Raw genomic sequence first — 15,922 nt, forward strand, 5'->3', positions numbered from 1 at the left:
GCTGCAACTTGAAGCCGATTTGGACTAACCCAACCTCAGACCACAGCTTTCCGCAAAGCAAAATTATGATTTTATTATTCATATCATAATGCCGAACTTCAAATAAAATAAGTTTACTTCTTGGAACCTTCACATTTAATGCAAAATATGATTTATTACTAAATCGCGTCGCATCGGATTGCATAGCGTGCGCTGGGCTTTAGAATAATCACACAAACTTGTCACCTTTGTAACAGTCAAAATGCCCTTGGCTATGACTCTGGCGTATTCAAACTGTTCCAAAGGTAACTTGTGCATGCAATTCATTCTAATGACCTCGACGGTGTGTATTATTTGTATACACGTATTACATTACACGCATCTGTATCTATTCAATCCATCAAAATGACTGGACTACTAGGACTAAAAAAATCATAGAATCATTGGCCCGTATTCTGTTCTGCAATGCATTCCGGTTTAACCTCGACCATGGTCTAACTCTGTTAAAGTTATGGGAAGTCAAATATTTCAAAATTGTATTTACATTACATGTTTCCTATCTGTTTTTGGATCTTTCCTCATGTTTTAATGAAGAAGATGATTATTCCACTAATTATTCCCAGTCAGTTATGAAGGATTTGAGAGTCCAATGAGCTGAAAAAGTGAACTTGTACTGTGAGAGATACCCGTCATAATTGGTTATCCACAGTTAAACCAAAACTTTAGACTAGTGTTGGAATTAATTAAACCCAAGATCAGAAAATGGGCCAAAGTGTCAATGGAAATATTTGTCCAGTTTGATGGCAGGAGGGAGACGAGGTGAATTCACTCAATGTCAATGGTGTTATGTCTCCCTCTGCAGGCACTTATGTGTACATGTGCACGCCACAACTGGGTGCTGTGGCGTGCACCTGAAATCCAAGCTATGTGGCGAAGTTACAAATTGATGCAGACAGAGATTCGAGCCCTGGTCGCATCTTACGGATGGTGACGTGACGTTAAAGGTCAGTCCCAGACGTAAATAATCATATCCGATTGATACACGTCTGACAAAACTCTCACACACATAATTATATCCGACCGAGACCTTATGGCCCGAATTCACAAGGGTGGTTTTGAAAACCCACGGTTGAGTCCATGGTTTATGTAGATTTCCTATATAAATTACGCTTATTTTACCGCGTATATTAAAAAATGTCCAATACTGATGCACGCTTTTTGTCACAGTGCGCCAAATTGACGCCTGTTGCCGTGGTTATCCATGCTATTTTATTCATGAGTTCACTGTTTGAAGAGTGGACTCATGAATAAAATAGCGTATATAACCATGGTAACAGGCGTCAATTTGGTGCAGTGACAAAAGCGCTCATCAGCATTGGGAATTTTTTACACACGCGCCCGATACGCGCTTAATTAAAGCGTAATTTATACAGGAAATCTACATAAACCATGGACTCAACCGTGGGTTTTCAAAAAGACCTTTGTGAATTCGGGCCTATGAACGCCATCTAATAAAGTCACCACTGGAATTGTAAACTCAGGAAAAAAATCACCCGGAGCCTAGTAGGAAGGGGGAAGGAGAAGGGGAAAAGAAAAGTGATCACCATGCAAGTGAAGAATGAAACACCGTCGATTTAAGCCGAGTTTGCAGTTCCAGTGGTGACTTCAATAGATGGCATTCATAAAGTGCAGCATGTACACAAAGTGCCTCCACAGTGAGACATAATGCCAATGGCATCATTCATGATCACAAAACACATAAAAGGACATCATTCCTCAGTGCCTAGGATATACAAGAACAGGCAAAAAAAATGTCTGAATGGTAAATATATTATAAAATAACTGTTAAATTTAAGTAAAATTGCATCAATCAGTTGCATCAATTTCAGATATATGTGCAAATATTATTCCCTAGTAGGGGCCGTTCGCATAAAACCCCTTATTAGCCGTCAGGAGTCTGGGAACATAGACACCCTACAGAAACACATTTCAATTCTATAACCCAAGTATCTATCAGCATAAAGTCAATGATGGAGAGCATTTGTTAAACACTTAACCCTAAAAGGACTGGGGGTAAGGGCAATTTTTCTGGACTGCAAATAATGCCACAAAATATTACGACAGTTTCCTTTGAACTTTTAAAACCAACTTCGCGACATACAACATTACATGACCTTTATGACACAAATTATGCTTTGTGTACAAAGTCAATGGAAGATCAAATTCAGAAAAGGGAGACCGAGACGACACTAATTTCTCGAGTCTTAATTTCTCAGGAACTTCATTATTAGAGGGGGTTATGTTGTGATGTAGTTTTCGGCTTACAAAAATGAGAGGATTAAGGTTTGTGTTTTTGTTTGGCTTCACGTGCAGATTTCCAACAGAGTAATTCGAGCAAATACCATCATTAATCTAAAGCACAGGTATTGCATCATTTCAATGTAGACAACATATCATGTTTGATAGGGCCCACTGGGAGAACAGTTCTTAGCTTAAGTGGCTACCTTAGGTAAAGAGAAACCATCATTGTTATTATCATTACAATCATCATGAAGTATAAAATATTAAAAGACAACTTTTATGCTTTACAAAACATACTATTCCACTTTTATTGACTCTCAAACTGCTAAAGAAAACTAAGCTCTAAGGACTTTGTTTGGATATGAATTTACATGTATTTACATTGGCATAGCAAAGGTTAAAGGTCCTTGAATTTTGGAATCCTGAAACTTAGAAGGTCACTGCATTTCACCAGGTTTCCCTGCACTTGCCCCAAACTGTGCAATTGACTGCAAGTAGGTTTTTATAGAAATTGCAATAAGATTGGTTAAATTGAGATTCAAATTGTAAATCGTTCATGACCGAGGTCCAGAAAGGTCATCAGATTTATAAATATCAAAACTGCTCACAATTTTTGGTCAGCGAGTCAAAAGAGGGCCGACTTGGATACCAGTTGCAGGCCCGACTTGGATACCAGTTGCAGGCCAGCTGCAACTGAAGCAGCATCGCTGTCATTCTCTGCCTTCTGCCATTGTACAGGAGTAGACGGGCCATACCACTCTGCAATCTATATACTTATTCATACAGCAATTCAGGATATACATGTAAATTTGAAATTCGAAATAATTTACCTTGTATCAAGAAATTGTATAAAACATCACAATTTCTTTCACAAATCCAGTAGCCACTCGCACAGTGTAAAGCAATCTTAGCGGCACACATCATATTGCAGCACTGCCACATATACACTCTAAGACTTCTGTGTGGACAAAAAATCCTCTAAAGATGTATGAAAAAAATAGGCACCATAGATCCTCATCCAGCTGATAAAGATAAGAGGCTGTTCTATGTACAAGCACACATGTATTATTTGTTTTATTTATTGATTAATTAATTCATTTTCTTTATTTTATACTGCAGGGTAGGCCTGTTCAGTTATGCAAAACTGCTTACCATCACATCTTTCCAGATGCTTGATTTACAGTCATGATTTGAGCTGGTTTATGCTTTCGTCTATAAATGTTCCTACATGATAGATTTTATCAAATTAGAAGCCAGAAAATACTTTTGAACAGCCGTGGATGATCAAGTATAGAAAGACATAGGAATTCACTTCATCTCAGCATTGAAGATACATTCAAACAGCTGGTACAGTCCCATATACTCGCTCCGATGTTTGCTTGCATGAGGAGAAAGTCTATGCTCTCGATTGAGCTTGTATCAGATGTCGATGATCACGTAGATGTCATTTGTGTCCTTATCTTCGTGGATCTGCATGTTGGAATAAGTGATGGCTTTAACCTCTGTCCCCTGTAATAAACACAAAAATATATAACACGTTAAATGGTGGTATTCTTTCAATCCAACTTCTGACATATAATCATAAATAATAAAAGAATAAAATACAGTTTCTGTGCAACACTACCAAAATGCCTACATTATTCAGTAGTGCACTAGATCAGACCTTGCACTATATATGGTAATAATGTAGAGGTGTTGTGAGTGAGTGGATAAGTCTCCATGTAGACTTTATTTACAAGGTCTGGGGTTCAAATCCCACTCCAGCACTCGCATCTTTGGCAAGGCTTTCTTCTACATGTGCCACTCTCAACACAGGTGTAATAAATGGGTACCCGGTAGGAAGAAATTCCTTTAATGCTCGAGCACCTGATGAGGGTAGCTGTGATAAAGCCAGGGTAATAGTATGCAACGCTCAGAAACATTATATATAAATTTTGCATATCATCATTATGACCTTGGCTCACAGCCCGGCTGCTGTTTCAAGGCATCGGTGTATGTCAGGAATTAATCTCGTTAGGTACCCCATTCACTTCACTTGGGTAGAGTGCAGCACAATATGGATTAATATCTTGCTGAAGAAGATTGACAAATAAAAACAGTGCATCATTCTCTAATTTTAAGGTGTGGTATAGAGAGTTGTTCACGGATTTGAAATGTACTTTTTTTATTGCTTTAGACTCACCTGTGGATGCTTAACAAGATCAAAATATTCTCCAATCCTACATGGAAAAAAAATGTAGAGGGAAAAAATTACTAACAATCAATGACTCCATACAACATAGAGTCATAGAGATAAAGAAATTTTGTAATTATGAGCAAAGTAAGCATGACATTGCCATTCCAGGAAATGTTGGGTCTTTTCCAAGCAATAATAAGACACAGTCCCACATGTGCTTCTCTGTGTGGATGATCTTGAGTGTGATTTTTTTTTCCGCATTAGATTTCATGATTTAACAAGGCTCTTGGTTAAAGACCAATAAAATATAGTATGAATGGTATATCTTGATTAGTTCATTAATATTTGATAATTACTGATTAATACATGAAAATATAGTGTATAATCCTACCAAGTATAACAATGTCCCTAACTGCCAATCTAAGATAAATATGTATTTAGTGATCTCATTTTTCGAAAATCCTAACATTCATATTCCTTTTTCAGATTTCTTTAACTTTTATCATTCAGTCAAGTCATCATTTTCTCCCCTTGTCTTGATTTCACATAGAACGAACAGACAAAAAAAAATTATCAGTAACTACACATTTGTATTATCAAAATGTTTGATGATCAATACTCAAATATAATTCACATTAATACTAAATAGGTTCATTATTGCAAACTGAAATAATCGCTAGAGGGTATTCATTTGTCTCGCAATCTACTATGGTCAACAAGTGATCACGAATTTCCTTGTTGACCATAGTAGATTGCGAGACAAATGAATACCCTCTAGCGATAATTCACATTGTTGAACCTTTACAAAACTTTAGCCAGGCTTTAAACAATATCTATAACCAAACAATGATGTTTTCTCACCCAGTTGACTGAATTTTAAATTTCTTTGTATCAAATTCTGTGATCTTGACTTCCTAGAATTTGAAAGAAAAATCAAACAATCACAAAAAGTAACAAGACATTATATTATGAAATTTCATACAATATTTTTTCGTCATTGTACTCCAGAACATTTATTATTAATTCATATGCTGTATTCTTGGCAAAGTAAGCACATTTGGATGTTTAGTCGAATAACTTCTTGGAGCAGAAACCTAAGGATCAGAGCAGAAACCTAAGGATCATACATGAAAAGAATGATTGACATATTCCACAAATATTCTACAAGCAGTTACTGCATCAGATTCGTTCATTTGATGATATTTTGAAGGGAAAAATATCAAAATCCCCAAATAGGCAAATTTTCAATTTTAAAACATAGGTGCCCTCTATTCTTCATCAATCTCAGTCACGTTACTTCGGGGCCCGTCTCACAAAGAGTTGCAATTGATCCGATCAACCTCAAGTATACGGAAATCCATCAAGTTACATAATTTTTTTTCTTTAGGAAATTAGCACAATGCCCTTTGAAAACAAAGAGAAGCATACTGAATTGTCAAGAAAACAGTGAATGTATGAATGCACACCATATCTGGAAACCATTTTAAACAAACATGAACTTTAAATGTTGACGCTGCTGGCTTTCCAGAGTTGTGGTTGGTTGGATCAATCTTAACTCTTTGTGAGACGGGGCCCTGTTATGTAACAGTTTCCAAAAGAAGAATTACCGAGAGGCAAATTTAACTGATAATGATTCAACACAACTTTTCTTGTCCTCGTACTGGCTCAACGCGAGGGCTCTCGCTAGTCGTCGTGAATTGCAATGAAGAGGTTTGTATGGGAGTTATCCTGAATGATTTGGAAAAAGTAGCTCACAATCAAATTCATCATACAACAGGGATGAGTTCATGGCCGGCCCCGAGGTCATATTTTGCCGGCCTTGGCCTCAGCCTCATGTATAAAGTCTATGGGAAGTTTTCTCCAGCAGCCTCATGACTCGTAGGTACTGGCCTTGACTACATCACTGTCAAACAAAAAATCATACACATAACTTGCAAGAAGATAGCCATCGCATGAACACTACAATGGACTTTGGACTCACCCTAGGGATAAAGAAAGGTTCAGCCGAAAAAACAAAGAGCCATTCGTCCAAGAAATTGAAGAGTAAGGACTTCATATCATCTCCTGCAAGTGAAATAGGAAAAGGAGTGGAGAAAAAAATAGAAGAACAAAAAAATGCAGTTAAAATCATGTAAAATCCAATAAACAAAGTACAAACTCATGCATATCCGCAGATCCAACCTGTTCACAGTATTTAGCATGTCACCAAGCTTTTATCTGCATTCAGCAGGGTGTCGAATGGAAACTTAGATTTTCTGACATATTCACTATTTATTTATAATAACTTCAACCTGTGTTTTATGTACAGTATGTTATCAAAGAATGAAGAATTTGATGTTTAGAACACCAAAGAATATGGAATTTGCATTTTAGAGAACATAAACCTGGAGATTTCAACTTAACCCCCAATAGTCATGGAGGGGGTAGCGGATTATGGCCCTTTAAGATCTTGTCCGCAGAACGCATGATTGCAGCAAAATTCACACTATGCTAGAAAATGACTAACTATGAGGGTTACATATAAATAGCTAACTTTCACTAAATCTATATATATTACATTTTATATGAATTTATTGTGTGGTTGTGGGTCGGTCAATTGGAGGTGCACACCAGTTTTGATTCTTGATTAATAGTAGGCCTATAGGTTCATTAGCTGTGTCATTTTCCCCTGCTACATTGTTTTCTTTTCTTTTACCGGTAATCCCACAGAACACAGTGCGCTTAGAAACACCAGTAGTAAGCACCTTATAAATGTTATGTATTATTATTATGCTAATCTACATTTATACATGAAATTACACTTGTTGCTCTTATTCAGTGTTCAATAAAGTTCCTGGAATGCTAATTTTTGGTGTAAATATTCTCTATTGCATTCCTAACATTAACTGAACTGAAAGAGTCATGAAATATTGAGATGCAAACCTCTAAAGTTACAGATATATCACAAAAAATAGTGAGGTGCAGGCCATTATGCCCCCCCCCCCCCTGACGATAAAGGGATGACCCTTCAAACAACCCCCCCCCCCCAAAAAAAAAAAAAAAAAAAAAAAAAAGACATACCCTAAAATTATTAATTATTGAAAAAAAACATACCTTCAACTGAAACTTCCTGATTTATGGTACTCTCTACACATCTGATGTCAGTCATGTAATCAAACATTGCTTGCACTACCTGTCAGGGTTAATATACACAGAATTTCATTATACACTACATTTTGAGGATGATGATGATCAGAAATGAATCAAGTGCTAGAACTGTGGTCTTAAAAGAAAAAAAATTATATTTTGTAAACAAAGTACAGATTTTAATCATTTCATTTCATGACTGATGGTATTGAGGCAATTATCTAATAAAGAACAATTCTCAGTAACAAATCCTTAAAAAAATAGATCGATGATATGGAAGAGGTTCATCGTGGTTAAGGATTGAGTAGAATAACCAGTTGTCTCATGATGTATCAAACATAGTTTGATACATCGTGAGACAACTGGTTATTTCTTCAAAAAATAGATCATGCATACAATGTGCTCTATACAGAAAAATTGATCATGTATACATGTGTAGTGTAGTGAAATAAAATGTATTTTTTTCGGCTATGAGTAAATGAAGTGGAAATTAGACCAACTCGGTACTACAGTACATGTAGACTACATGAGAATTATATGCTTTTCACACTGCATTTCCTTAACCTCATACTATATTTTCGTGGATTCACTGTCTTTCTTAACCCCATACTATTTGCTTAGCCAGGGTTAATGCCTTAACCCCAAACTATCACACAGCTCATGAATATTGATGATTTTACCATACAAAGCATGATTATCATGCAATTTTGGCTTGAGTTTCGACGTGATTGGCTAATGCTTAGCCCCACTTTTCCTTAGCCCAGTTTTGTTTCACACTGCATCTCTTAGCATTGCAATTGTGGTGCTAGCACCACAATAAGCCGGCTTACCCTGCTTGTTTGCACGGTCAGATGGTACCGTACTAATTACCGTGATAGCCACTTTGCTAAAACGTAGTGTGAAAACGAAGTGGGCTAAGCTTAACCCCGGGAAATTGGTGGGGATAAGACCCGACCCCCCCCCCCCTTTGCCCCACCAATTTCCCTGGGTTTAAGAAAAAAAAGTGCAGTGTGAAAAGCATATCAGAGTTACAGTAGTCTATGTGGGTATTAAACCAAGTATAGGGTAGACCCAATGACAATTACATGTAGACCACATTGCCAATTCATGAGAAGGCCAATTGAATATAAAACCCATACATGTAAGTAAGTTCACCCTGGAGTGATCCCCCACGATTGGGTTTTTCAAACGCATCCTCCATTGTGCATCATATTCCAACACAAACACTCCTTTATTGTTATGTGACAAAAGCATGCCAGAGAGTGGGCGCGCTTATGTCAATAGAAGTGTAGACTATTATCATACAGAATTCATGGGAGAACAGTCGCCCAGACAAACTAGATCTCAAAAACAAATTCATCTCGATGATCAGGGAAGAGTTATTTAGTCCTGTTTGTATGCTTCCCCTGGAAAATTCCCATTCACGATAATGCTTATCCAATGTTTCAGATTTAGGTAGAAGGTAGTAAAAAGTAGCCCCCGAAACTAAGAACAAGTGGAACGCCTCTGGCAGTCTCGCCTGCATTACGCAATTTAATATAGCAGCAGTGCTAACTTTGAAAACTACTATAAAATAATCATTCACAAAAACACCATTCATATAATGACATAATACCACGTTCATTGACCATAGATGACATTTGAACGGTGACTTAAGACTTGTCAAATACACCCATGTCCACATTTCATTCACTCTATCCATAAACTTTCAAAGTTATGATGGCAATTCAACAATTACCCCAACATGGCCTCAGTTTATTGACCTTATCTGACCTTTGACCTTGGTTTTGTGACCTGAAACTCACAGGGGATATTTAGTGATACTTGATTAGTCTTATATCCCAAGTTTTATGAAATAGATCCATAAACTTCAGAGTTAGGATGGTAATTCAACAAATACCCCCAACACGGCCAAAGTTCATTGACCTTAAATGACCTTTGACCATGGTCATGTGACCTGAAACTCGTACAGGATGTTCAGTGATACTCGATTACTCTTATGTCCAAGTTTTATGAACTAGATCCATAAATTTTCAAAGTTATGAAGGTAATTCAACAAATACCCCCAACTTGGCCAAAGTTCATTGACCCTAAATGACCTTTGACCTTGGCCATGTGACCTGAAACTCAGGAAGGATGTTCACTAATACTTGATTAACCTTATATCCAAGTTTCATGAACTAGATCCATAAATTTTCAAAGTTATGATAGTAATTCAACAAATACCCCCAACTTGACCAAAGTTCATTGACCCTAAATGACCTTTGACCTTGGTCATGTGACCTGAAACTTGAGCAGGATGTTCACCAATACTTGATTTACCTTATGCCCAAGTTTCATGAACTAGGTCCATATACTTTCTAAGTTATGATGTCATTTCAAAAACTTAACCTTAGGTTAAGATTTGATGTTGACGCCGCCGCCGCCGTCGGAAAAGCGGCGCCTATAGTCTCGCTCTGCTATGCAGGCGAGACAAAAATTACTTTTTGTCCGATGGGGATAATATTTTGGTTGTTTGACAGCTCTCACTGATTTAAGGAGCAGTATTTCCATGCACCAAATACTGCCTATTCAAATTTCTGAGATCTGATTTCCAACCTAACTTTCAATACTTTTTGTCCTACATGTAGGCCCCCTCCCCTATACACCACACCCCCAGAATGAATGGAAAAAAAATCAGCGATGTTTTAAATTTCTCAAAATTTAAAGTATATTTTGTATGTCACAATAGTAAAAACTAACTTCTACCAACCTTTTTTCCTATCCATCCACTTAGGGGTAGATCTAGGATTTATCAATTGGGGGGGGGGGGCACTTTTAAAAAAATCGACAAGCTACCCCCCCCCCCCCAAAAAAAAAAAAAAAAAGACTTGTGGAGACCATTTTTGTGTAACATTTCATGGACATGCCCCCAACAAAAAAAAGAAAAATTAAAAAAAATAAGAAGGGCTAAAAGGGGGCACATGCTTCCCCCCCCCCCCCCGAGTCAAGCTTGCTCCCACTTAATTCAGGGTTTAACAAACTCATGGTCTTCAAACTCTTAAGACCAGATACACATACATGTACATGAAGGAAAACTTTAATCTATGGGTCATATAGTTTGAAATCAATTTGAGAATACTCAGAGCTTGTAGACTAAACCAGTAAGCTCATTTGTCTCAAAGTGGAGCAAATATTGCATAAGGGCAGATCGAAATAGAGGAAAGATCATTCAATGTTTAATGTATGCTTAAATGTGGGCAGGTAGGAAGTGGGATAAAGGCACATTGTTCTACAAACAAGACCAAGCTCCTTACAATTGTGGGTCTGGACATGCAATGTACATAGAAAATTTTAATGCTTTGTCACCACTTGCGACCTTAAGCTAGACTTCTTTCAAAACCCACTTATTGATTGAAATTTCAATCATGGTCTGTGCTAAGCCCCCCCCCCTCCCCCTCTCCACCACAGCCTTGCCCAACTGAGCCAACCTTGGTCATAAAATGTTGTGTGGGAAAGGAGAAAAATAAGTTTAACAGAATGGTGAAAGTTTGAAAGAAATCAGACAAGCAATAAGAAAGTTATGACTGTTTTAAAATTGAGATTCCTAAGACTATGTAAATTTCAAATTGGCAACTGGCTAAGTAAATTATGACAAGTGGGAAGGACAACTTTCCCACAGGCCATGTTCTTAATTATAAGGGATTTATAGTTTCCTCTTAAGTACCCATTCCCCTGGGGCAGTAATCCAAATATAACTAATGAAGCATAACGGTTTGATAGCCTCATGAAAGAAAAATATAGTTTGAAATAAAACTTTTGAAAAAAGCGACAATTTCACAATTGTATGTATTGGAGTAAATAGCAGAGTAGTCCTTGCCTCACATAACTATGACATCACCATTGTGGCCAATTTGAAGTCTCCATGGGTATAGTGATTACCAATTTTTTACAACGTTTAAAAATTCATAACTTTCTCATATTTTGTCCGATTTTGTCCAAACTTTCACCCATGTACCTGTCTGATTTTTTTTCTTCTGATAAAAATAACTTGTTATTTAGGATGGATGCTCACTTAGTAGACTCCTATGATTTTGCAGGCATTGGCCTCTCAGACCTACATGTACTACCTATCAGATATTGTAAATTTTGAAGTGGTAATGATAAATGTCGATAAATTGCATCATGAAAAATTTTTAGTACTCACCGATTCAAATGAATCCTTGAGTGTTGGACCCCCTGTTGCATCAAATTTCTGCTAAGGAAATTTGAAACAAACTATTGCACACATCTGCATGCACATATTTTTTTTCAGGTACAGTAGTATTGGAAGACAAAACCAGAGTTACAAGGAGGCTCAAACTACCCTTCCAGCAAGGGGGCTGCATGATCAGGGGGGTTCTGATAGGGGGAAGGGAGGTGAACTAAATTTGAGGACTTCTTTCTTTTTTTTTCTTATTGAAAAAAAAATGTGGAACTATATATCTATAGTTCCATGACCATGCTCATGCCCTCTTTCCAGTAATCTTCTTTCTTTCTTTTTTTAGTTCTTTCTCTTCCCCTTTCCCTTCTGATTTTTCACCTCTTTTTTTTTCTTTCTAAATTACATGAAAAATCATACATGACAGGCACCATCCTAACCAAGGAGCAAGGCACCTAGCTAACATTGAAACTTCATTTGATTTCATTTATTGTATTTTTTTTTGGGGGGGTGGTATAACAAAGAATTGGCATATTATTGACAGTTGATTGTACTTTTTTCTTCTTTTTTTAGTTTCACAGAGACTTGCAGTTATGCTTCTAAAAATGAGCAGTTAACCCTGACGATAAATGTGTTTTAATAATTTCAACGGAAAAAATAACGAAAATATTGGTGTAGGTTGACAAAAATCTATGGAAGAGTTCTGAAATTTACATGTATAAGCAGCAGCCCAAGATGTCATATGATATAAATTCAATAAATTTCCATTTTTTTATGATTCATGATGACTGAATGTGCTTTAGTGGGTATATAATGACATATCTAATGACATGAATGCACAAATAAATCAATTTCAATTTTCTAAGAAAAATGGCATTTTATTGAATTTATGACATCCGGTCAATAAGAGAGCTACCAAATCTTTGATCTGGACTTCGCAAAATTTTCACCAGTAGGTTCTTATGTTTTTTCTGCTTTTATCAAAACCAACTTTACACATTTTAATAGAATAAGTGATTGCATATTAGAGGGTTGCATTATAAAATTATATTACAGGGCATATATTTCAAAATTTGGGATCCTTAAAAATCATATGATTCGCTTTACCCTGAATATTTTATAATGGAATTATTTCAGGAATGGCTTATAGACATATCATATATATATATCACAATGCCTATAATGAATTATTTGTATAAGGTGAATATAGTAGATCATAAGATAAAGGATACAAGAGTGTAATCTGCAAAAGAAAAAAGAAATTAAAAAAAGAGCAAAATTATTGCAACTTGAAAAGGAACTAAATAAATTCCAACCTTTGATCTGTCATAAACATTACCCCTAATTTAATGTCACAAGATATTAACATTAGAACACTGGACTTTTTTTTAATATGACTGATACTGATAATAGAGTTTGATCATAAAAAATGTTATTGTACACATAAGGACTAAGAAAACATCTGGGGAAATGGCACAAAGTTCAAGATAAAAGAAAAGTTTTAAGTAAAATAATGGAAAGTAAAATAAGAGTTCAAAACCATATTTAAAGATAAAGGTAAGCTGGCAAGGTCTACTTAAATTCAGGAGCAAGCAAGTAAATGATTTCGATTTTTTATTGATTTGAGGGCAATAAATGGATGGGGGGGGCATTAAAAAAAATATATCATAGCATATACACATGTAATATTTAACATAAAAGCTGAATAAATAGGGTTTCAGAATACATTTAAAAAAAAATTATTTCCCATCTTTCCAGAATGCTCCTGAAAACTTGAACTCAGTCATGGCTTTGAACTAAACAGCATGCATTCTTAACCTTTATATGGTAGGGAAAAAGAAAACTTACAGTACGGTCAGTAGCGTACCGTGAACCGGAGGAGACAAAGCATTGGGGGGGCACTGCATTGTCTGTGAACAATGCTGTGCCCCCCCAATGCTTTGTCTCCTCCGAGTCACGGTCCGCCACTGAGTACGGTACTAACCAAAAATGAAAAAAAGAAAAAAAGAAATTGGAGCCCTGTATTATTGCTGTAACTAAAGACCATGAAAAAAATGAAAAAGACAAATTATCACTCACTGGACATCTGCAGTATGATCCAAATCTGAAATGAAAAAAAAATAATTATGGTGATAGAGGTCTATGGAACAATCACAAAATTTCTGACATAAACAGTTGAAGGCTTTGGCTAGCTAAGGGACATTTTTATAGATTGATAAAATGAAGACTGAAGAGGATATAAATAGAGGGAAAAGAATATTCAAGAGGAGAAAGGTAAAAGAGTTAAAGGCATGAAATTACTGTTTTACATGTACGTCTCAATTTATTATGACTATGCTTTGGCAAGCTTAGTAATGTTGTGGATAATCTTGCAAACAGTAGAGGTGCTGATCCAAAAATTGGGATTGTCCCAGAAAACAAGGATATCCTCAATCCTCATACTGTAGACCAAGACAAATCATGTCTTGATAAATTGGGATTGTCTTTGTTTATGGGAAGTTTTTTTTCACTAACCCCTGAAGGAGACAGCAATTACAGGGATTGAGAGTGCTATAAAAAGAGATTTAGTGACCTCATGCAGTTCCCCCCAGTTCACCGTCTATTTTTCATGACTTGCCATCTTCCAATGTAATCTTGTGTAATAATGAAACCCGAGGTGAAATACATCCACTAGGTGACTAGCGCACTTGATCGGTGTCGGCACCTGATAGGTGAATGAACTTTCCTAGAATTCTTGTGCGGAGAAATCTTTGAAAACTGAGACAGTCCCTGTAAACTGGGATGATCCATCCCAAATTTCTGTCACGCACAAGCACTGCAATAACCTTGTTAATTGATTGAACGAGTGCCCTACTGAGTGTAATTGTTGTAATGAGCTACGGTAGCTAAACTAAAGTAAAGTCTAAAGAGTAAAGTAAAGTCAGATCCCCAAATTAACACTATAAAATTATTTTTTGGTTCTTACATTCATAGTTTATACCACCGGCTGGTTTATCATCTGCGTATAGAGGATAGTTTCCCTTTTGATGACCAGCAAATACGTGCAGTTGTTCTTCAGAAAAGTCCACAGGCCCAGCAGACTCGGATCCAGCAGCATCTGCGTCTCCCGGGGTCGAAGTCGCCCCGGTATCTCCGGCGGCGTCCTCAAGCTCCTTTCGCTCCTCCAGCTTTGCGGTGGTGGCATCTGACTCCATCGTTATTTTTGTCTTTTAATTTTTTTAGTTTTCCACAATTCCGTCTATTCGTTTATATTCCTACACTACCACCGTTTTTCTGTTTTTTCTCAGCAGCCACAGCATCAACGTAACATAAGAGCTGAGAAAATGTTAACACCGGTACTACGCTAACTATTACTGGGTTTTAATTTCGGATTGGTTAAGCCCAATTACTGAAGCAATATAATATGGGTACGGCACATCACAGTGCTAGTGATGAATCGGGCCAGTGCTCGGGCCGCGCGCCGGGGTTCATGATCGACGTGAAAATCCAAATTTCGCAACCCTATGCAACAATCTCGACTGCACATGCAATAACAATGGCAAACTATGGGCGGCCGTTTATAACAAAATTAAATAAGAATCCCATAAGGATTTCTTCTTTCCTGAAATTTTCCTTAAATTTACGAGGAAGTGAAGCAAATATATACGCAAACAAAACTCGAACACTTAGTCCCAATATTTTGAACAAGATTCATTGCACTACAATATTTTCTGTTTAAACAGATTTGCATCTATAGGGCTTATACGCCGGTAGAATATAGCAGGGGCCGCGGAATGGTTTTCAAAGTGAGGGGGGGGGGGCTGACCATGCACAAAATCATATGGTAATTTTTACGTTTTTGTACACGGTTTTGGAAAAAAGTGGGGGGGGGGGGGCTTCAGCTTCCCCGGCCCCTGTATAGACAGGGATAGACATGGGCGGATATCTCTCCCCAAAGGTAGGGGGGACCAGGCGCAGATGAAGGACTTTCCCCCCGGAAAATTTGAAAAGCAAAAAAAAAAGATTATCACCCAAAATGTATGGTATTTTCGTCCAAAATAAATTTGACAAGCACAAAAAAGGGTATCACTTTCAATGGGGGGGGGGGGGCACACTTAATTGGAGAAAAAAAATTCTATTACAAATTTTGATTTTAAATGATGTATTTTTTCCATCATAAA

The 15,922-nt window shown here is 36.9% G+C and overlaps 1 protein-coding gene across 1 annotated transcript; it reads right to left on the reverse strand.

Moving 5' to 3' along the window:
• Positions 1–997: 997 nt before the first annotated feature.
• LOC129262394 (protein archease-like) lies at positions 998–15,046 on the reverse strand. The gene is made up of 9 exons (XM_064102435.1): positions 14,728–15,046; positions 13,842–13,866; positions 12,995–13,005; positions 11,769–11,800; positions 7,550–7,628; positions 6,438–6,520; positions 5,318–5,370; positions 4,463–4,499; positions 998–3,789 (listed from the first exon to the last, which is right to left on the reverse strand). Exons 1-9 carry the CDS (start codon positions 14,954–14,956, stop codon positions 3,700–3,702), a joined length of 639 nt encoding a protein of 212 aa, XP_063958505.1. The 5' UTR covers positions 14,957–15,046; the 3' UTR covers positions 998–3,699.
• Between the last annotated feature and the right edge of the window lie 876 nt (positions 15,047–15,922).

The sequence above is a fragment of the Lytechinus pictus genome, chromosome 1 (genome assembly GCF_037042905.1).
Source record: "Lytechinus pictus isolate F3 Inbred chromosome 1, Lp3.0, whole genome shotgun sequence".
NCBI lineage: Eukaryota > Metazoa > Echinodermata > Echinoidea > Temnopleuroida > Toxopneustidae > Lytechinus > Lytechinus pictus.

Bases quoted from the DNA above. Each gene is read 5' to 3' on its own strand.
- LOC129262394 (XM_064102435.1), bottom strand. From the start codon at position 14,956: ATGGAGTCAGATGCCACCACCGCAAAGCTGGAGGAGCGAAAGGAGCTT. The intron at 7,629-11,768 runs GTGAGTACTAAA...TAACCCTGACAG, and splicing joins TCAAGGATTCATTTGAATCG to GTAGTGCAAGCAATGTTTGA. The intron at 5,371-6,437 runs GTGAGTCCAAAG...TTCAAATTCTAG, and splicing joins AACCTTTCTTTATCCCTAGG to GAAGTCAAGATCACAGAATT.